Below are 23,159 nucleotides of genomic sequence, written 5' to 3'. Positions count from 1 at the left end.
TCTATAGGATTGTGCATGTACACTATCATGTCATCTGCAAACAATGACAGTTTTGTTTCCTCCTTTCCAATTTGAATGCCTTTTATTTCCTTTTCTTGCCTAATCGCTGAGGCTAAAACTTCCAATACTATATTAAATAGAAGTGGTGAAAGTGGACAACCTTTTCTTGTTCCTGATCTTAGTGGAAAAGCTTTTAGTTTTTGCCCATTGAGTATGCTGTTGGCTGTAGGTCTTTCATATATGGCCTTTATTATATTGAGGAATGCTCCCTCTATTCCCACTTTGCTGAGTACCTTTATCATAAATGGTTGTTGTACCTTATCAAAAGCTTTTTCCACATCTGTTGATATGACCATGTGGTTTTTGGCTTCTTGAGGAGTAACAGGGCCCAAACCGGCTTGTGTGCAGCTAGAGTTGTTGTGGCTGAATTCAAATTAGCCATAGTCTGCCTTTATTCTAGAGTTCTTTTATGAGAATGACAAGGCCAGAACTTTGAATTTCCCTTTTATACAATTACTTTCTCCTCCCCCCATAAATAGTTCTAAAGTTCTCTCTAATTACTGAATATGTGTCCTGATAAATGAACTAATTGTTTAAAACCATTTGTTAGTGAGGTATTTGGTATTCTTAGCTAGTAAATACTCATTCTCATAGTGTGAGAACCTTCCACTTCTTTTACAAACTTTATACTGGTTTGATTAATTAGCTCCTGGCCCTCTGTATCTTGTTCAGAACCACTCTGCCTGGAATCCTAGTTTTCAAGGATATATGCACTGAGGCTAGGGAACTCAACCCATTTGTTAAGCCAGAGGGTAGAGTGGTGCCAAGTCAGGGAACTCAGGCCCTGGGTTTCTTGCTTCTGGTCCCCCCTCCTCCACTTCCACCTACCCTGTCCTACCTATTGGCCATCCATTCCCCTCTTTACCTCCTTCCCTGCCACTGTCACACAGTGCCCTCACCCCTCAGGTCTTTTCGTTGTAATACTTAGCTCAGAGACATACTTCTGTGCAGTATGCCTTGCCCTGGCCCTTGCTGTGGAACCTTTATAAAGTCCTTGTGTAATTCATAACCCTCAGTAACTTAAGCTGTGGGCATTGAAGAACCATCTGTAATCCCTCCCAGGTACTGGGGCAGTGATAGTTCTTCTCCCAGCTCATCTAGAGTTCTGTTCTGCTGGCAGCCATAAGGCACAGCTCCTCTTCTTGCCCACAGGAGCCATTTTTCAGTTATTCCATTTACTGAAATTAGTTGGCATTATGTACAATTGTGTAAGGCAATGGTCCTCACCATTAGCCCATTTGTTTATATACGCCATCTAAATGTTTTATTGTTATATATCACCCAAGGGACATTAAAGTTTAAAATCGCTCAAGTACTGAATGAAGGTGCTCCACATTCTGAAATGACTTCACAGTCCTTCCCTACATACTTGCTTATTTTGTAGTCCCTTCCCTCAGAGTTTTGGTTTCTCTTAAGGAGGTAATAGCCAATTCAATGGATAGTACCAAATAACCTTCAGAACAACACACTTCCATTTAGGCTCCTTTTAGAGTCCCAATATCTTGAGGAAAGGACTGACTAATGTCAGGCTCTGGCACCAGTGTCGTCTATTGACTCTGGCTCTGTAGACAAGAGACAAGTGGCTTCTCCTTTCCAGACTCTTCTTTCTCCAATCTGAAACAGGAGGCAGTCTTTGCCTCTGCTGATTTCAAAGGATGCAGGAAGTTAAGTGTGTGAACTCCCAGGTGCCATGGCCGGCACCCTAATTAGTGTAACTTACATCTGCTTCTGAGGTTTAGTTGCCTTTGCATCTTGTTTTGCTCCCATGTTCCCCTTCCCTTAGTCATGTGATGCAGGAAGAGAGTGCAAATGATATGGAATGTGAGCAACTGCCAGCAGAGACACTGCGACAAGTGACCATTCACCGAGACCCTATATATGGCTTTGGCTTCGTGGCCGACAGTGAGAGGCCTGTGGTGGTGCAATCTGTGAGGCCAGGTAGGTGTCCCTCAGATACCCCCCTGGCCCTGGCTCCTATCCTCCAACACCCACACATCTTCCCAAAGAGAAGAGCTCCTGAGTACATTGTGTTGGCAAATAATTTATGAAGAGTGGGTAAAGACTTGCCAGCCAGTTACTGTGTGAGGGAGCTGGTCTTTTAAGACTGACTGACATAAGTTTTTGAGGCTGTGTGGTGCTCTAGGCAGAAGCTGCAGTTGATAGTTTAGTAGGGGTCTGGATCTTAATGAAGCTTTCCATTTGCCTAGAATCTTCATAGAAGAGCCATACTGCCTTGGATGAAAATTTTAATTTCAATTCAACAAGTATTCATAGATTGCCTACTCTAAGACCAGCAAGGTTGTAGGGAAGTACATGATGTCGTTCCTGTCCCCAAGAATCTAACCATCCAACTGCAAAGACTGGTACACACTCATGAACTACGTCAACCACTGAAGACTAGAATCAGGATTCAGACCATAGGTGAGAGAGGAGAGGAAAATGAAATCTCTGAATGCATAGTGGCAACAACAGTAAAATAATCAATTTACCATTGACTAAGCACCTACTGCATGCTTTACATAATCTCATTTAATCCTCACAGCCAAGCCTGCAAGGTAAATAATATCATTGTCATCTTATAAATGAGAAAACTAAAGCAGAGAGGAAGAGAGATGACTTGAGCAGGGTCACTCAGCTAGAAAGAAACAGAGGCAGGATTTGTAACTGAGCCTGACTGATACCATGCTGGGGAAGCAGGGCTTGAATGGGGCCATGTGAGATGAAACAAGCAAAAGCCCCACCTGAACAGTGAAACATACCATCATGAATGAAATAGAAAATGGCTTAGGCACTGTTTTGTTCCAGATCTGCTAGGCATTGACAGAAAGGATAGGCAGAAAGCAGCTTTATTCCTGACTTGCTGGGCCTGAGGATTTAGATGTTTACAACAGTTTCTCACTTAGTCAAGAGGAGCAGCCAGAGTAAAAACCTTTCTAGCAGAAATTTGATAAATTTTGTAATCCTCAAAGGAAAAGAAATAGATTTTGTAAGCTTTCTCTTCAACTAGAGGGCATGGAGAAAAAAAATCAATTCAGTACAGGAGTTTGTGGCTGACCCAAGACTCCCAAGTCAGTCATGCAGTTTGGCAAAAGGTTTTTGGTTTCAGAGTCTCTGATCAGAAGTCAAATTAGTCCTGGGTAAGAGGAACCAGATAAGACTTAGTGACAGGACACCGGGAACCTCTTCTTTCACTTCAAAGGAGACAGAATTCACAGGGCCAAAGGTAGCCTTGAGCTTCAAGTGGTATAATGAAGAAGAAGAGTTGGAAGAGTAGAGAGAAGGAAAGCCACTAGAAAGGGCCACAGAAAGCCATGGGACTGGCAGGCCAGTCCAGTGTAGACTTGGGCTGATTCACAGAGCTGTTTATGCCCCAGGTGGCCCCCATATGCACATGACTTTTTTGATTCTATATTTGAGACCTTAAGAAAGGACAAGAAGTATCCTATAGAGAAATGAGTATGGTTGAGCATGCCAACAAACCATTCTGTGAAAGCAAGAGAAGATGAATGCTACCTACCACTGCCATCAGAGAGTTGAGTTCCATAGGACATTTTCTATTAAAGGGAAGGAAGGGAGAAAGGGAGGGAATATGTAGAGTGGCCTCCACTTAAAAGATTGACATTTATGGCAGAGGTAGATAAAAGGAATGAAATGAAGAAACCGTCCTTCAGAAGGTATAACTAACAGTTATCAAATTCTTACCAACATCAATCAATTGTTTTAAGTGCTATACATTCATCATCTCAATTATCCTCCCAGCATTATTATGACCTGTAGGTCTAAGTATTTTCCCATGTTACAGATGAGGAAAGAGATTCAGGGAAATTAAATGTCTTGTCCAAGGCCACACAACTAATAAATGGCAGTTGGGATTAGAGTCCAGGTCTGGCTGACTGCAAAGAGTGGACTCTTCACCACTATGCTTTCTGCTCCTGAAGTCACTGTGCTGTTGAGAGACTTGGCTGAGGGGGTTGAAGGGCATTGCCATCAGAATGGTGATCCCTGCTGGATGAACTGGCACAGCCACCCTCAATACAGGCCACATGTTCCAGAGCCATTGAGTTACAAGCTCAAGTGACATAGTTGCTTGCATTTTGTTCATGTTTTTGGAGTTTGCATAGGACACTTCTTTGTAGAGAGAGGAAGCACTTGAAATCTGGCCCTTTAAAGTGGACACAAACAAGAGTTCAGATTGGTTTGAGATTGGAACATGTCATTAAACATTTCTTTTGGGTTTGAGTGAGGCTGGGTCTCATTTCTCATTGTTTCTGAATCTGTGAAAAGCTTTCCTACAAGAATATCTTTGCTAAACACCAAGGGCAGCACTGCCTGTACCACTCGACCCCCATGCTTTACCTCAACCAAGAAGATAATGTCCCTCAAACAGACCTGCTTTCTTAACCTCAACAGTAAAAATGGGAATGAGAGAAAGCAATTTCCAACTCCCCATGATTTAGAATATTTGCCTTCCCCACCATCGTTTATTGGAGAAGAACATCCCTCAGAGTTGAAAGAAAATAAACCCTTTGGGTTTTTTAGTCAATCCCCCTGTCTCCAGGCAAGTGAATTTCTAAATATTTCAGAGCAGCGAGTATGAATAGTGTTCAAGTAAGAAGATTCTTCTCATCATCTGTACCACCTCCAGTAGACTGAAAGTCATTCCCTAAGCCTGAGCTTGGTGAAGTGGAAGCCTGTGTTCTTTTTTAGAACCCAGCCAGGACAACACTAATTTGCCTCATCTGAGGCCTTTGCTACCACACTGCCCCCATCCAAAGGGGGTCCACTTCATTGTCTTTCTTTAGTCCCCTGTCCTCCATCTTCCACAGGCAGCAGTGGCAAAGCTCAAACACCACCCCCCCCCACCAGCACCACTCAGCCTCCACCATCTCCTACAGGATTCAGCACACACTTCAGCTTCCTCAGACACTGGGAATTCCCTCAGAACTGAGCTTTCCCAGCAGTGGCCCCAAGCCCTCATACCTGTCTCCTCTCCTCTGCAGGAGGCCCCGCTGAGGACAAGCTCCTGGCTGGTGACCAGATTGTGGCTATTAATGAGGAGGACGTGAGTGAAGCCCCCAGGGAGAGGTTCCTAGAACTCATCAGGTAACAGGTGTCATTTGGATCTTGGCAGGAACTGAGTACTCCCCCTTCTTCTGTCCCACCAGTGGCATAGGGCTACCATGGTCCTCCCTGGCACTGGAAGAGGAGACCTTTCAGGAACAGCAACCCTAGCCAGGGCTCCTATCTATGTAGGACTTCAGGGTTCAGCCCTTCTGGGACTCTAGGGGCCCTCATACACTCTGGTTTAGCCTTCTCCAGTGATGTGTGCAGACACAAAGAACAGCCTCCTGCCAGAGCTTCCCTCACACTTTCTAACTCACTACTCACCTCACCCAAACCCCTTGGTTTTTGACTTATTGTGCAGTGGGACAAACCAAGTGACAAATGAGTACCAAACAGGGAATTAAAAGAACACCCTGAGCCCTGGCTGGTGTAGCTCAGTGGATTGAATGTGGGCCTGTGAACCAAAGGGTCGCTGGTTCGATTTCCAGTCAGGGCACATGCCTGGGTTGGGGGCCAGATCCCCAGCAGTGGGCAACCACACACTGATGTAATTGGCCAGGTGTGGGGCCCATGCATATGTATAAAAAGAAATTTTAAAAACTACACTCTGACATAAGCACAGTGTAAACAAGACATTGTTTTTTACCTTTCCACCCCTCCCTCACCCCCACAAAAAAACAAGAAGAAAATCAAAATCCCTGGCCAGTGGTTTGAGGATGGGAACCTGCCATTGTGGATTTTACTCATGGTATGCGTGGCTCCTTCATGACCTCCACATGGGGGCAGGTGAGAGAGAGAAAAGAATATCAGGGGACCACAACCACCTGTATGTGGGAATAATCACATTGACTTTTTCCCTTCCTTACACCATTCATACCACATACCATATACTCCATGCACAACACACACTCACACACATACCATGCCACTACATAATGCACACATACACCATTCACGCTACATACCATGCACATGCTCACCACATACCATGCCTTAACATAGCACTTACACACCACATGCCATACATACACCCTATCACAACACCCACTCACATACACCACGCACACCACATACACGAGGTGGTGTTTCTGTCCAGAAGGTATCCAGCCATGTAATATGAAAAATAGAAACATTTACAGAAGAAGAGAAAAGGTACAAAGAACATTGAACATAGGACAATGAAGCCTCAGTCCCCTTCAAAGTAGGCACCTTAGGACCTCACACACTTCTCCCAATCTCCATCAGCTACCCTGTCATATTTTCCCGAATGTCATCAATAGTCTAAAATCGCTTCCCTTTCCTTTTTGTTTTTAAGATTTTACTTACTTATTTTAGAAAGAGGAAGGGAGAAAGAATTAGAAGGAGAGAAACATCAATGTGTAGTTGCCTCTTGCATGCCCCCTACAGGGGACCTGGCCTGCAACCCAGGCATACGCCCTAAACTGGGAATCGAACTGGTTATCCTTTGATTCAGAGGCCCACACTCAATCCACTGACCCACACCAGCTAGGGCTTGAAATCTCTTCCTTTCAAAGGTGGTTTTAGTTTGGGGAAAATCCAGAAGTCACAGGGCACCACATCTGGGCTGTAGGGGGTCTGAGTAACCTGGGTGATTTGATGTTTCACCAAAAACCTCTGCACAAGACGTGATGCAGGAGCGGGTGTGTTGTGGTGATGAAGCTGCCAATCACCAATCACCTATACCTATGGCCTTCTGATTCATCTGAATAGTTTCCAATAGTTTCTGCAGAGGAATGATCAAGCTTAACACAAAATTTGATGCAGATCTGTTGCCTTACTTGCTTAGTCATTTTGCATGCAATAGCCACACAGTACTGCCATGCTCAGTCAATGGCATCTACCACCCCCACTAATATAATGCAGTCATCATTGTTCATGCACATGCATTCCAGTCTACTCTCCTTGGCTGCCAGGTTACATTGATGTTACACAAACCATTCTCATTGTATTATTAATGGCTGGAATTTTTCTGGACAGACTTTGTATGCTCACAAATACACTGTGCACACTGCATACCTCCAACACCATTTACTGTCTATCTTATACCATGCACACAATACACAGACACTGTGCACCCACACCCACCCCACACATACACCACAGATTCATGCTATGCTACCACAAACCACACATACCATGCGTAATACATACCACACAGCTTGCACATACTCATAACATGCCACCACACAGTACACACATGCTTATATCTACCTGTGCCACATGCTCACACACACATACATACATCATACACAATCCACTACCTCACACTCCCACCACATGCACACATACATACCACCCACACATACCCTTACATAGACTTGTTGTTAGGGAATGAAAGGACAGGGGTGCAAGTTTTAAATTCCATGGGCTAACCTTAGTTTGGGGGACCCCAAATGCAGCCATGTGCTGTCTCTCACTCTCTTTCTCTGCCTTATGTAGTCTATTCTATCTCTGCCTCCATCTCTTTCAACCCTTCTTGGTTCAGAATAATTTTATTGCACTCATCTTTCTTGCCCTCCCAAAGCCCACCTTACCCTGAGCCCCTGCCTCACCTTCAAAGGCAGACTTAGTGCTTTGAGTATGCAGCAGCACCCTTTTGCTAGCTCTAAAGGGATTTGGAATCTTCTCTCTTGAAGTCTAAAGCAGGCCTTTCTCGAACTGCCCCCTTCCAGCTCAATATATTGGAATGTGTCTGGTCGCTAATGACATTTAGTTTGTCCCTTCTCTAAGTTCAGTCATCCATTGTATTCCACACTTCTCCCTCTATCACCACACCAGTATGAAGTGTGTTCTTTTAACCTAATCAGGACATGTTTGGGTTCTTTCAACCCAACCTCTAAGAAGTCTTTGCTTTGCTTCCAGGGAATATCTTTATACCCTAGAACAAGGTAGCCCAATCTTGTGAGGGAGTCCAGAGCTCTTTTGGGGTCAAAATGGAGCTTGCTCACTTGATATCCTTAGGGGCTAGTGGATCATTCATTCACTAGTTCATTCATTCATTAAATATTTATTATTGAGTGTCCACTGTGCACCAGACACTGTTCTAGGGCACTGAATATAAATCAGTGAATAAGACAGATAAAATCCATGTGCATTAGAGTTTACATTCTAGTGGAATTAAATACACTATCAGCAATAAACATGATAAATAATTATACAGTATACTAGAGGCTGACGAGTGTTACTGAACTAGAATGTGCATCAGAATAAAGATGATTGGGAGTACTGAGCACAGGAGTACAGGATGCAACTTTAAATAGCATGGCCAGTGTCGGCCTCATTGAGAATGTGACATTTGAAGAAAGTCTTGAAAGAGGTGGGCATGTTGGAGAAAGAGCCAGGGCCAAGGCTCTAAGGCAAGAGTGTGTCTGGCATATTTGGGGAACAGGAGAGAATTCAATGTGTGGAATGGGGTAAGGAAGGGGGAGAGTTGTAGACACTATAAGGACTTCAGCTTTTTTCTACTTGAAATGAGGAGGTGTGGCAGGGGCTGGAGCAAATAAGTCACATAACTAAATATGTTCCTGCTGTCTGTAAGAGACAGATTTTTCTGTGGTGTTTTCCCTGGAACACAACTCCTTCTTTCTCCTGGGAGCTTCCCAGACCCTGGCACTGATTCATCCTGGAACTTTGCCTCACTGAATATGCATAATGTTCCAGTCTTTAAGCAGAGGCCTTGGCTTTTCCTGAATCACCAGAATCAAGGGCAGTTTTCACTCTTTTTCTGGAATACCTTTATTCCCCCCAAATTTTGAAAAAGGCCAGCAATGAGAGGGGATGCTCCTTCAAGGCAAACTCCTTCCAGTAATTTTAGTTATTTTAAAGGATTATGCATTCCTAGGAGAAAATGTTCATACCTCACAGCCTGTTTGATCATTGGCATAATTCATGTTGGAAGAGTTTCAGTTTCTCCATTCTTTTGAATACTTGCTATCGGGAGAGTCTTGGCTTCCATATGTGGCTCCCTGGCTCATGTTTTTGATCATTCAATTAAAACAAATCTGTTGAGTGTCAGTCATGGTGACCAAATGACCTCCTTTGGGGTTTTCCTTTGAGTTTCCCCTCTTGCTTAAATACCAAATTGCCAATAATCATAGTACATGGTTCCCAAGACTGAGTGTATGCCCTTTGAGTTTCATAATTCCAGCCTTAAGTTTTTCTTGAGAATTTTCTAGTCTGCAGATAAAATTGCCCCTAAGGTTTGGGGATTTCTACATAGAGAATGTGAAAAGGAATATTTAAAATCCTGAAAAATGACAACCTCAGGGATAATGGTAACACCATTCCAGATGCCTGTGTGAACCTATATAGATGGTGTGTGTCAGCTGCCACAAATGATGGAGGTAAGGCAGCCATGCAGATCCTCAGATTGCCCTCTGTCCTAATCTATATACCTAAATGCAGCCCAGGGGGAAATTCTGGTGTTGCTTCTTGTGCTAGATGAGTACCTAGTGCATGATACACTACTCTCCTGTTCCCTCTTCTCTCTTTAGGAGCACTAAGGAATTTGTCGTTCTTACAGTTCTGCATACTCATCAGGTGAGTGAGCTTCTTTGCTATCTACCCTTCTTCCTGACATGAGAGGACTCTATATTGAAAAGTGACAGTGATGAGAGAGAAGGTGGGAGAAGAGACTAGGACCAGTATTTTGTAAGCCAAGGAATTAGAACTAAATTTAAAACATACCTTCTTAACATCTTGTCTACTCCTGTGTCCAAGGTTTGGGAATTTTAAAGGGCTATACAGTGCTCTGTGCCCTCTGCTTTATCCCACTTAAGCTGCCCACCTCCACAGTTCTAGAGGTACTTTCCAGAGATATTATCTACTTCTTTTTTTCTGTGCCCTATCAAAATTTATCTGTCCAGTGTTTAACTCCCATAAAGTCCTTGCAGGCAGTGAGTGCAAATCTTATTCATTCATTCATACAGATATTTACTAAATGGCCTGCAATGTATGAGACCACTGTGGGTCTCATACAATGTGGGGAATTCAACATTAGTTTCTGGGGAGGTACGGTTCAACAAACAGATTGAGCTGTGTCCTGGTTCAATCACTAATTGGCTGTGTGATCAGTTAAAAGTTCAGTTTCCTTTTCTGAATCTGTATCTTTATCTATAAATTGAGGGTTTAGACTAGAACAGTGTTTCCAAAATTTACCTGATCATATAGTCAGCAGGATTACTTATTAAAAGTGAAAATCCCCAGGCTCCTCTCCTTAAGAGTTGGATTCACAAGGCCCAGTGTCCATTGCTAGGTTATATCCTGATAGTAATTTTAACTCAAATGCACAACGTCAGGTATGAACATTCCATGTGCAAAATTCAGAGCCTTCCTTACACCTCCAGTCTGGTTGTCCCTTCCCAGTGTCTACAACACTCCCCTATACTCCAGCACTGAGGTTTCACTCCCATCCTATAGCCACACCTGTTGGGGGTGAGGAGCATGAAAGCAGGGGAGGCTTCACAGAGGAGGATTCACATGAGCTAGACCTTGAAGGATGGGGCAGGATTTCCCAGGCAAAGATGGGAGGAAAGATTTTTCCAAAGAAAGATGACATTTTGTGTAAGGCCAGGGACAGTGCACAGGTACAAATCAGGCTGCATATCACAGGCCAAGTTTTCATTTCTTTGGGACACATGCGCAAAAGCACTATTGTTCAGTCATAGAATATATTAAATGAATAATTTATCAAAGAAACCACCATACCATTTTCCAAAGTGGCTGTGACATTTTACATTCCTGTGAAATATTATATTTATATGTATTTATTGTATATATCCCTCATTTGAATATCAGCTCCATGAGGATAGAGACTGTTTTTTGTTCACTGCTGTATCCCCATTGTCTGAAGTAGCACCTGACACAGAGATGGCACCTGATAAATATTTGTTAAAGGAACGAAGGAAACCCAACTACCAGCCATCACAGCAACCTAAATTAAAGTGTCCAAACTTAGCTGCAGAATTAAGAGGCAAACACTCCCCCTATCTCCGTCTCAACTGTTATCCCAGTGCCATCACCCTTTGTCCCCAGTTCTGATGCCCCCACTGTCCTATTCCATGGCCTCTTTGCTAAGGCCAGACTGTTTTCCTTCTCCTTGTACATTTCTTAGCTCTTACTGCCCTGCAGACTTCTGTCCTTGTTTTAGTCCATGTCTCTTCTAATAGATGGCTGTTTCCTTTAAGACTTGGCATATGACTCATGTCTTCTAAACACCTGTTCCTGACTAACCTTAGTGAGAATTTCTAATTCATTCATTCATCAAACCTTTACTGAATGCCTACTGTTCTAGGTGTTCTTCCAGACTAGAAATATAGCAGTGCACAGGACAGACATGGTTGCTCCCTCAGAGAGCTTAAATTCTAGTTCTTGGCCTTGTGATCTCTAAACTCTTTGAGCATAGACATGGAAGAGCACATACACACAGGGGTGATAATCAAAACAATGAGCAACCTGTACAGTACGGGCCATCTAATCAGAATGTAAGCTAATAGGCACTGGAGTAGAGTCTTGAAGGCCCCCTAACTGTACCGGGTGTTAACCCTTTGGTTGATCATGTGTAAAGAGGTCCCAGAGAAGAGGTCAGGTGGCACCCAGGAAGCGTAGGGCAGTGGCTACATACCAATTAGTGTGAAAGAATCCCTCAGTATTTTACAATAGGTATGGCCATACCAGTGCATCCTGACTGAATGTCAACCTTGCATACATACACAATTGATCCTCATTATCCAGATCCCATGTTTGCAAATTCACCTATTTCCTAAAATGTATTTTTAACCACAAAATTACCACATTTTGCTTGTATGACATACTTTTTTGCCCAAACTTTTGAGGGAAAAATAAGGGCATGCATTATACATGGTTAGCAGTAAACTGTGGGTGCACATCATACATAGCAAAATACAGTACTACTCACAATGCTTTCCTGGTCATTTGCAGACATGTGCAGATTATGAAAAAAATTGAGTCTCTTAACGCACACATTCCTAGCTGAAGTCAAACAAGGCAACAAACACTCTGTCTTGTTTCCGCAGTCATACAGAGGTGTTCCAGAGGTTAGAGGTGGTAGGGCGCAGTGCAATGTACTGCAAGAAACTCTGGCTGTGGTGACGGTTTCATGGGGTCTGAATCCCAAGTCTCACCCCTTTAGTAGGGTGGCCTTAGGAGAATCACTTAACATTTCAGAAACTCATTTTCTCCTGATAAAATAAAGGAAATAGAATCTACAGGATTAGTTGTTTTTAGAATTTAAGATTGTAATATATGTAAGATACACATGTACACTTTCCCCCTAGTAATGACTGTTCAGTATTTATTAGTTCAGTTTTCAAAGTGACTTTTTAGACCATAACCACTGTGAAGAACAAAAATTTACAGAGAGACTCTCCTCTCTAAAGCTATAGTGAAAGCTTCCTGAAGACTGTCAGCATATGTTCAGTATTATAGCCCCTATATCACAGAACATATTAATAGCACTGTGTCCAAAGTAGATACTTGGCATCTCATGGGTACATGGAGACTGCTGCCTCTTGCCAAACCCTTGTTATGTTCAAGCTTACCACTTTTTCCAGAAGACAGTCTCCCAATCGATCCGGAATGTGTTCCAGTGATTTATTTTTAATTAAGAGACACAAGTAAATCTGATGCTCAGTAGAATTTAGGAAACATTGGACCAGAAAATGTCTAAGACTCCTGGTAGTTCACTCCTACATTCCATGGTTGATAATGGTCTAATATAGTGGTTCTCAACCCTGGCTATGCAATGGAACCCCCCCTCAAGAAGCTCTTACTAATATTAATACTTGGGCTGTAGCCCTGAGTGCATTAGAAGCCCTGGGAATGGAGCCCAGGCATTGGTCTTTTGAAAAGGCTCCCTAAATGATTCTGATATGTAGCCAAGGTACGTATTATGAACTACTGGTCAAATATATAGTCTCTTTCATATGGCATTTTCTTTTTAACAGAGGGACTTGTACCATGGCAGACCATTTGGGGGATATATTGGGCAGTCACAGGGGTCCTTTCCCAGGGCCACTCAAATCATTCTGCATAGATAGCCACTTATTAAGCCTATATGCATTTAAGGCTGTTTCTTAATCTTTGAGTGGCCAACTATTCCCCATTATTGACTGAATCTGTATTAATTTGGTACTGTTAGACCTTGGCACATAGTATGTCCTCAATAAATATTTTTAAATAGATGAAGTACTGGATTGTCCCATAGAATGGCCCTGGTAAAGCAAGCAGACAGTCCCTTCAGATGGTTCTGAAAACTTAGCCTTTACCCAAAGAGCCACTCTCTGCTTAGAGCCACCTGGCCAAAAGAAAAAAAAACACCAAAATAATAGGAACCACAGAAGAAGCATTGTTTTTCCACAGAGCTTCTTGGAGTATAGTGCTTGGAAGTTGGTAGGTACTCAAACAGTATTTGCCAAATTGATTAAGTAATTCATTATTAACCTTAGCAATCAGCTATCTTTTTTCTGTGCTGCTCTATGCTAGGTGCTAAGGGGAGACACAGTAATGTAAAATGTCATCTCTTCTATAGTCTAGTGGGGGAGGTGAGCCCCATTATCATGTGGATTAACAAGGAGTACTATAGGAAACCCAGGGAGGAGAATGGAGGAGTTGGGAAGGATTCAGGATCAATGTAGAATTTGAGCCAGGTTTTAAAGATGTCATTTATCTGAGCAAAAGGGACACTGGAGGCCATGGAAGTCAGGGGTGGTGAAGAGAGAGTATGAGATGGGCACAGAAGAGCTCAGTGTGTCCAGGGAGCTGTGAGCACAACCACCTGACTAGGTAATAGATGGGAATCATGTGTGGCTTGTGGGGGACCCTGGAGGATGGAGAGAGGACATGTCCACCTCTAGGCAGTTCCAAGTCAAGGAAGGAAGACCACCTGGGTCATTTATTAGTGGGCCCATGACACCAGGATAGCTCTTTATTATCTCAGGGTCCCGTAGTGCTTGCTATGGGACTTGCTTATAATTAGGCTCAGGTGTGAAAGATAGCAAGCCATCAGAAAGAAGAATCAGGAGGCTGTCAAACCTTTAGGAAACTGAGCTTCATCTCAAATTTTTTTCATAGTTATCAAAGTAGGGCTTTATCATGCACTAAAATGTTTGGCCATATACTGAACTTTGGCCAATACATAAGTGAGCACAACCCCAAAATCTGTACTAATAGAGCCATCAAATTTTAAAATGACCAAAGAATTACCAGCTTCTGAATTCAGTTCTGAAGGAGAGACAGGATCTCTCCTCTATTGCTTATGTTACCCAGCTGCTGGCTTCATATTTTTTTCAAGGGGCTTGCAGTGTCCCAGTGGCCCTTTAGCAATTCTAGTCCCATGTTTCAACCAAAAATTCATTTTAACCAGAAAGGGCACCTATTGCAAAATGAGGCTCCCAGCTGCATGAAGGAAAAATGGGTTAATGAAGAGCTCAGATGTCTCATCTTTAAGATGCTCAATTAATCTATGCTTAATGGGTTAGGACATTATCAACAACATAGATTCCTGGTCCCCATCCCCTCAGAGATTCTGACTTTTTAAGTCTGGTGTAGGTTTAGGACTCTGTATTTTAACAAGCGTTCCCTAATAATTCTTGTCATCAGGAAAGTTTTAGAAACAGTGTGTGACTGTATGCTAATGAGTTAGTATAGGGGTCAGCAAACTTTTTTGTAAAGGGCCACATTATTTTAAGCTTTGTAGGCCATACATGATAGCCCAAAAGCAGCCATTGGCAATATATAAATGAAGGGCATGGCTGTGTTCCAATAAGCTTTATTTATTTAAAAAAAACATTTGGTATGCAGCATTTGGCCTACACATGCCCATAGTCTGATGGTCCCTGAGCCCCTGAGCCCCTGAGCCCCTGAGCCCCTGAGCCCCTGATCCCCTGAATTGTGTTCATTACTCCTCCCTCATACCACATTTGTATTTGACCAGGGTCTTCTCAATCCTCAATATTTTAATTCAAATGAGTGATCTCAGTGTTCAGAACTTTAGGCTCCATAGCTGAGCTTTGAATATGCTTTGATACAGGGTAACCTTTGAGAGCCCCTTGTATCCACACAGCAAAGCAGGTATCACTGTGTCAAACCATAGGGCTAGGTGTGACTCCGTGACATGTGGCAAAGAACAACTGGCAATGAGTGAGTCGCAATCAGCCATTGAGGCTGAGTAGTAAGAATAGGATGGAGTCTTAGAGACCAAAAGGGCAAGGGTTAATGAGTAATGGGGCACAAATAAGTTGAAAATAGCTTTATAACAGACACCAAAAATGATTATAATCCCTGAAAATATTGGCAATTCCACTTATCCCTTCATGATTTTGTTCCCTTATATCTGAATCTTTTGTTTCAAGTGGTATCTCTAGGATAGGATCTAACCTTGGACTTTTTTGATAAGTATAGCAAGGAGGCTATTCCTTCCATACAGGTAAATACATGAAAGAATACCAGTTGGGGTTCTTCGTACATTTGAATATATTCAATAGGACCAAGGTAGAACTATAATCAGTGGATGAAAGATCAGGAATGGACTTTCAGCTTTGGCCTGCTGTGGGGAGCAATTCACTACTCCAAGACTCAGGAAATCTGGGTTCTAGTTTCAACTCCACTATGAAATTACTTTGATAACTCTGAGTAAACCATATCATCTTCCCAGGCCTCCATTTCCTGTCTAGAAATGAAGGGTGGACAGCATTTCCCATTCAGTTCTCTAGAGATGCCTCTTTCCACACGGCACAGGAAGGTATCCCATGATAGATGATTGCAGAAAAAGGGTATCTGTCAGGTAGCATGAAGATTTTGCTTGACTCATGTCTGTGGTGCCCATGGAGTCAAACAGAGTTGCCTGAACATAGCTACAGATCTCTTTATCTTGCTCCTTCTTTGTCTTCCTGCTACAGCCTGCATGATTGGAGCACTAAGATGTGTAACACACAAAGGCATTTCTCAACTCCCATGAACAATCAGTACTGTAATCTGCAATGATCTCCAGCCCTGTATTTCGTTGTAGTATATCATCTGCAGCCAACAAATTGACCCTGTGTCTCAGGATAAGATGCCCAAGGTTCCTTTAGTTCAGTGGTTTCCTACATTAGCTTCATTTTGAAATCATCAGAAGTTTAAAAAAATACCAATACATGGGACCCATTCCTAGGAATTCAGTGTAATTGCTTTGGAGTGGGGCTTGGTCATCAAAATTTAAAAGCTCCTTCAGTGTTTCTGCCATGCAGCTAGTACTGAGACCCACTGAGGTTTTGCTGGACTCAGGTTGAATAGGTGGCTTTCTGCAATCTGCCTTATATGGGGAATGAGATTGCTGGTTGTGGAAGAGAACACAGCTAGGGCCAGGGCCCATGACCTGATGAGGACATTTGTTCCTGCAGTGTCTTTATTTTAGGGCCCTGCCCTCCTGTGGCTGATCTGGTAAATTAATCTCAACCCAGAATTAATGGCAGAGAATAGTTAATGTATGGCCTTCTGAGATGGCAGAGACCTTAGGGACCTTAACATGAAGGAATTCTGGATTGTAGGACATGAAGGCTTCCTGACAAGGCTGGTAGGGGAGGTGGTTTGAAGGAGCTCCAACCTGATTTCCCCCAGTCTCCCTCATCTCAGAAAATAACAACGCTGTTTTCCCTGTAACTCCTCTCTTTTCCGCCTCCTATATCCAATTCATCAACATATTGTCCTGGTTCTATTTTCAGAATATATCAAAAATTCACTCACTTTTCATCATCTCCATTATTACCATCCTAGCCCAAGCTGCCATCATATTTTAACTGTATTTTGGTGGTAGACTCATAATTGGTCTCCCTACTTTGGCATCACACTCCTATACTGTTTTCCACACAGCATCCAGAGGGGTCCTTTTATGAATAAAATGCAAGTCAGACCCTATCTGCTCAAAACCATCTAATGAAGTAAAATCCAAAATTCTTGCCATGGATTACAAGGCCCTACATGACAAAGCCTCACACTACCTCTGTAAGCACAATCCCTCTGAACCACCACCCCTCAATCATTCTGCTGCATCACACTGGGATCCCTTGCTGTTCTTCACATACCCCACTTTAACTTCCACATAAGAGCCTTTATTGTTCTTTCTAGATGGATGGCTTTGTCCAGATAGCCTCATGGCTTCTCTCCCTCACTTTCTCCAGGTTTTTGCTTAACTGTCACCTTCTCAAAGGGGTCTTCCCTGGCCATCCTGTCTAAACTAACACCCCCATTAACTTCCACCCTCACTCAGACATTCTCTTGTGGCACGCCTTACCCTGTTCAGCTTGTCCTCATAGTCCTTATTTGCTACCTAAATTATATTAGTTCATTGTATGCTTGTCCCTGCTAGAATGAATGTTCCTTGAGTTCAGAGAGTTTTATCTGTCCTGTTTACCACTGAATCCCTCATCACATAGAACAGCTCTTAGCACATAGAAGGCCCTCCCTAAATTTATCACATGAATGAATAGATGCACCTGAAGACATGACTCCTGTATTTCCTACAATACAAGGAGCACGCAGGAAAGACTTAGTTTCAGCATTTGCTAACCATGTATTCTGATGAATTTGTGGGACAATTCTCAAGAACTAGAGATACTAGCTGAGTCTATGAGCATTTCATAAGGAATTGTATGAACAAAGTGGCAGAGAGCCCAGAACTGGAAGACCAGGACACCTGGGTAAATCCCCAATATCTATGTTCCTGAATAGTATATAAATTGTAGATAAATCATTTTGGAGTGCTAGGCACCCTTTCTCCTACACCTAAAATAATATTTTCTACAAGCTGCCTTCCTAGGGGAAGGGCATAGCTATAAGATGAATAAGATCGATAAAAATCACCACTTAGGTCTATTTCACATTAAGAAAACCAAATACATAGAAATTCACTGTATGTTATTGTTAAAGAATTTTTTCAAACTCCCTTAGACCTAAAGCATTAATAATGAGATTCAGTCTACCCAAATTTGATTCATTCATGCCCAGTTTTTTCAGAACACACAAATCCTAGGGTGGGGCAAAAATAGGTTTACAGTTTGTTCATATGGAAAATACTCTAATACAATAATTAAGAAATGGTAATACAAAAAAACTGTGTTTTACATACTCACAACTGTAAACCTACTTTTGCCTCACACTATATAAGGAAGCACTTAGCACATTGCCTTGTACCTAATAGGGGATTAATACTTATTTATTGACTTATTGACAAGTAAGGGAAGGTGTACCCTCTCTGAGACATCTTAACTCTGGTGTGGCAAAGGCCAGGTTTGTCTCAAGAATGGAGAACTCACTAGCTCTCTGTTCTATTTCCAGTCCCCCAAATCTGCCTTCATCAGTGCTGCCAAGAAGGCCAAGCTGAGATCTAATCCTGTGAAGGTCCGATTTTCTGAGCAGGTGGCAGTTGGAGAAACAAATGCAGTAAGTGCAGCTTCTGCTCTCTTTCCTCACTCCTTGGCCAGAGTCAACTCTGCCTTTGAGATCTCATTTTGGGGCAGTTGCTCATCTGAGTGGACAGCATTATGAAGGGGTTAAAGGGGGAGACCTCAGGGTTCTGGGTATATAGCAAGTGAGGAGTGTGTGTCATTCAGAGAGGCCCTGGGCATTGTGGGGAGAAATAATATGTTGTCAACTCACTCAAGACCCTCATGTTGCTTTGAGAAATTTCATCTCTAGCACAGTAGCTTATGCTCAGAACAAGTGCTCTATAAACATCTTTTGGCTACTTAATAGAAACAGGAATGAAGTAGTGGTTTTCTGAAGACCCAGAGAGAGAGAGTGGCTAATGAAATTAAGGTCTCTTCACAATGAAGTGGTCCTGCACCTCCACATCTTGACTGAAGAACTGTGCAGTGAAAGGTGAAACAGACTAGGGAAAATGATACAGACTCTATTAAGTCACAAAGCTTTTTATTAGACACCTGCTATGCTCCCAGCATTGCAAGGAATATGAAGTAAATGTGTTTTCTGCCACTGGATATGTTTTGGTGATGTTGGGGGGTGAGTGCTTCAGATGGAGAGAGTGTAGGATACCCCACTGAGTGGTATGGTTTTGAGGAGCAGGTGAAGCTTGGCAGCTCATACTATGTACTAGCCAATTTGGGAGGTCATGGTCCACTTGCAGTCTTTCTCACTTCTATGTGGGGTTTACATGAGCTGAGCTGTCTTCTCCAGATAAGCAAATGAGAATAGGTAGGTTGAGAGCAGAGGGATGTGTAGTAAGCTATCATGGATTATGGCCAGAGTCCCTCAGGAATCTACAGATGTTGGTGATATCTGGTTGGGGTAAGGTGGGGTTGGGTAGTGGAGAGGGATAGCCAGAGCTACCAGCCACCTGTGTGCTTTTACAGGCTGTCATGCCCTGGGCTTTTGGGAGGCCCATAGCCTTTATGTACTGAGGCACAGCTGCAGTCAAGAGAAATTAGTAGGCCTAGACTGAGTGGGAAAATCAGTGGGGCAGAGGCACTCAGAAGGTACAGAAGACACAGGTGTCTTTCATTTCCATTTGCCTGACTCTTCTTCCCAAACTCAGCTCAGGCCCTCCTTCATTACTTTTGGAGGAGGACTATGAAGCCCAAGGGACTAACTACAGGGCCCCACTGGTAAGCTGTCTGAATAACTGGTGGTTGGACTTTACTTCAGTCCTAGGAGAAGAAGCTAAAGAGAGGCAGGGGTTGGTGAGAAGAGAGGAAAGGGAGGAATATGGAGTCACTGCAGATCAGGAAGAAGCAGACCCTGAGGTCCAAATCACTAAGAGGATGTTTATGTCTTGAGACCTTGAAAATCCAGAGAAAATGTAACTTGATGTTGTAAAGTATAGACAGGTGCAACCTATTGAATCTCAGCATTATAGAGTAATCAACCAAGGCCAGGCCACTCAGTAAAGAGCTCCCTCCCTCCCTCTTTTACCTTCTTCCCCTCCTTTTTTTCTCCCTTCTCTTCCTCTCCCTTCCACTCTTCCTTCCCAATTCTTCCCTTCCTCCACCATGACTTCCCTCCCCATACATGTGTCTCAGCTAGCCACAGGCAGAATCAAGCCCCACTCCAGACCAGTCTGAATGCAAATACCCCAGAGCAGCTGAGGCCCTCCCAGGTTATTTCTATTACTGCTAGACAGGTCACTAGGTGTGGTATGAGGCTCTTATCTGCAAGAAGGACAGACATCAGTCTTCCCATTATAGTTGTGCTCAGGAAATTATATGATGTCACAATAGCATACCACCACCACTGCCATCAGTATGGACCATAGCAGCCTCACTATTGGTTGGGACTTGGGGGAGTCCATGTATATCATCACTTTCCCTTCATGTTCCAGTGCTTTATTAAGCAGCCACAGAAAACAATAAATCCTGTGGGTGGTCCTTTCCAATTCTTTTTTAAAACAAGATCAATTAGGTAATTATCTGAGTTCGACCCAGTATGCTAAATAAAACCTGCTACCACTGAGTGTCATCAGCATGGGGATCTGAGCCTCTGGACTTAGCAGGAGCAAGGTATCTTGGGATCAGGGAGAGAACCAGGTAGTCACATATTTTCAACTCTATAACCCATAACTTCCCACCATGGCTTAACTCCTGGCTCCCCACCACTGCCAACTATACCCCAGCCTGGGAGGATTTATTTGTTCATGCTTTCATACTTTTCCTGTGACAGTACATAAATCTCTCCTGTTCTCTTATGGCTTCCTAATAGTCCACACCCAACATCTCCTTCAAAATAAATATCTAGCCCTGGCTGGTGTGGCTCAGTTGATTGAGTGCCAGCCTGGGAACCAAAAGGCCACTGGTTCAATTCCCAGTCAGGGCATATGCCCAGGTTACCGGCCAGGTCCCCAGCTGGGGATATGTAAGAGGCAACCACACATTGATGTTTCTCTCTCTTTCTCCCTCCCTTCCCCTCTGTCTAAAATAAATAAAATCTTTAAAAAATAAAAAATAATAAAAATCCAGTTTACCTCATCTGGGAAAACTTAGCACCTGTTGGTATGTCTTGGTTTTTAATGGTTTTCTAATGACTTCTTGTATGTGCACATATGCATACACACCAAGTCACCTCAACAAAAGTGTAAGACTAAACCCAGGTCTTCTATTTTTCTCCATACCCACCATGGGGCTCAGTACAGTGCAGGGCATATAGTAGAGGCCCAATGAATATTACTGAATTAAGGAATCTGGCCATCTTATGCAGTTTTTCAGTTTCTGGAAAACTGATAATGTTGACCCATGGGAATGGATGGATTCTTGTGATGAGTCTAATCATTCAAGTAAGCACATATCAAGCACCTACTGCCCATATATTCATCAGTAATTTATTGAGCACCATCTGTGTGCCAGGGACTCTGCTTAGTGTTATGACTACAAAGATTAAATAGAACATGGTTATTGTGTTCTGAGTTCACTGTTCAATTATGAAAGACAAATACTTTTCAAAAATATGAGAAGAGCACTGAGAGAGGAGTGTATAAGCTGCTGTTGGAACATGTGAGAAGACCAGGTCCAAGGACCTGATGATACTGGACAAGGTTTTCCAGAACGCATATTTAAGCTGGATTTTAAAGGATGAGTAAGAGTTTACTGAGGAAGGAAAGAGAAAAACAGAGGGAACAGTTTTTATTTTATAAATATTTATTGATAATTTAACATGCACTGCTCTATAAAGTAGAGATATCTGGGCCAGGAAAACTTTTGCTAAGGAATAATCAGGTATTCAAAACTGGGCTTTTTCAGTGGTTCTCAATCAGGGTCAGTAGTATCCACTTACAGAAAACTTTTGGAAATGTCTGGTGCTTTTTTGGTTATCCCCATGGTTTGCTGTGTTATTGGCATTTAGTGTCTCAGGGTCAGAGATGCTAAGTGTCCTGCAGGGAATGAGACAGTCCCTGAATGATGTCAGAGGTATGGAAGCATGAAAGAGCAGCATGGGTACCTGAAATGGCAAGACATGACTCTGGGGAAGTAGGCAGGTGCCAGGTCAGGAAGGACCTAGGATATCACAAGGGAAGGGGAACAGTAGAGCAAAGATATGGATATAGAAGTGAACTCAGTATTCAAAGGGCCTGATGGAAAGGGAGGTGTCCAGAGATAGGAGTGAAGTGGGCTCCTAAAGAGGTAGCCTATCAGCTCTTCAGTATGTGCTGGTCTTTGTGGGTCAACCACCATTCTAAGCTGTGGAGCTTTGAGCCACTGTAGAATGTGGGTATGCTGTGGCATCAAATGGTGAACTTCTTAAAATATATATATATATTTTTAATTTTTAGAGAGAGGGGAAGGAATGGAGAAAGAGAGGGAGACAAACATTGATTGGATGCTGGTTGCCTCTTGCAGGCTCCCAACCAGGGACTTTACCCACAGTCCAGCATGTATCCTGACCAGGAATCAAACCAGTGACATTTTGGTTTGTAGGATGACACCCAACCCACTGAGCTACACCAGCCAGGGATCAAATGTTGAACTTCTGGTATGGTTCAGTGTCTTAGAGAATTTGGTTTTGGTGTCCATGCAACATTATTAGTGATCTGCTCTTTCCTCTGTCTCTTTGTCCTTTCATACCTTTGGCTCCCTGTCTCCTTCTCCTTCTAAACTCCTGCTCTGGGTTCTTTCTTTCTTCTAAATGAGACCTTCTCTGCGTACTTTCCTTATGTATTCACAGAAAATGATGAAGAAAGAAGCTCTTCTCCTCATCCCCAATGTCCTGAAAGTCTTCTTAGAAAATGGGCAGATCAAGTCATTCACGTTTGATGGCCGGACCACTGTTAAGGTACCTACAGAGTCTCCCGTCAAGTCAGCATTGCCCTCTGCAGAGCACACACAGCTGCTGTTCCCCTAGTTGGTTTTTCTGATTCTGCACAGAGCTGTTCACTGTCAGAGCAAAGTAGCCTTTGAGCTCCTGCTGCTGTGAGCACCTGGCTGTAAAAACACATTCCTCGGATGATAGTGGGGGGGTGATTTATGAGCCCAACTGTGTGCCAGTGATTGTAAATGTGTGTGTGCATGCCAAAC

At 43.0% G+C, this 23,159-nt stretch overlaps 1 protein-coding gene across 1 annotated transcript in view; it reads left to right on the top strand.

Moving 5' to 3' along the window:
• The first annotated feature begins 1,849 nt into the window (after positions 1-1,849).
• The window catches only part of FRMPD3 (FERM and PDZ domain containing 3), a 63,160-nt gene continuing 41,850 nt past the window's right edge, over positions 1,850-23,159 (top strand). Inside the window, exons 1-5 of the mRNA XM_037062786.1 lie at positions 1,850-1,998; positions 5,061-5,163; positions 9,639-9,684; positions 18,478-18,582; positions 22,810-22,917. Coding sequence (XP_036918681.1) covers positions 1,851-1,998; positions 5,061-5,163; positions 9,639-9,684; positions 18,478-18,582; positions 22,810-22,917 — 510 coding nt within the window. The 5' untranslated portion in view covers position 1,850. The remainder of the gene's footprint in view (positions 1,999-5,060; positions 5,164-9,638; positions 9,685-18,477; positions 18,583-22,809; positions 22,918-23,159) is intronic.

Source organism: Sturnira hondurensis, unplaced genomic scaffold (assembly GCF_014824575.4).
Source record: "Sturnira hondurensis isolate 20B ecotype Veracruz unplaced genomic scaffold, ASM1482457v3 Scaffold0014345, whole genome shotgun sequence".
Classification (NCBI taxonomy): Eukaryota; Metazoa; Chordata; class Mammalia; order Chiroptera; family Phyllostomidae; genus Sturnira; species Sturnira hondurensis.
Note: the sequence above shows the minus strand (reverse complement) of the source record. Positions and strands in the feature narration are given on the sequence as shown.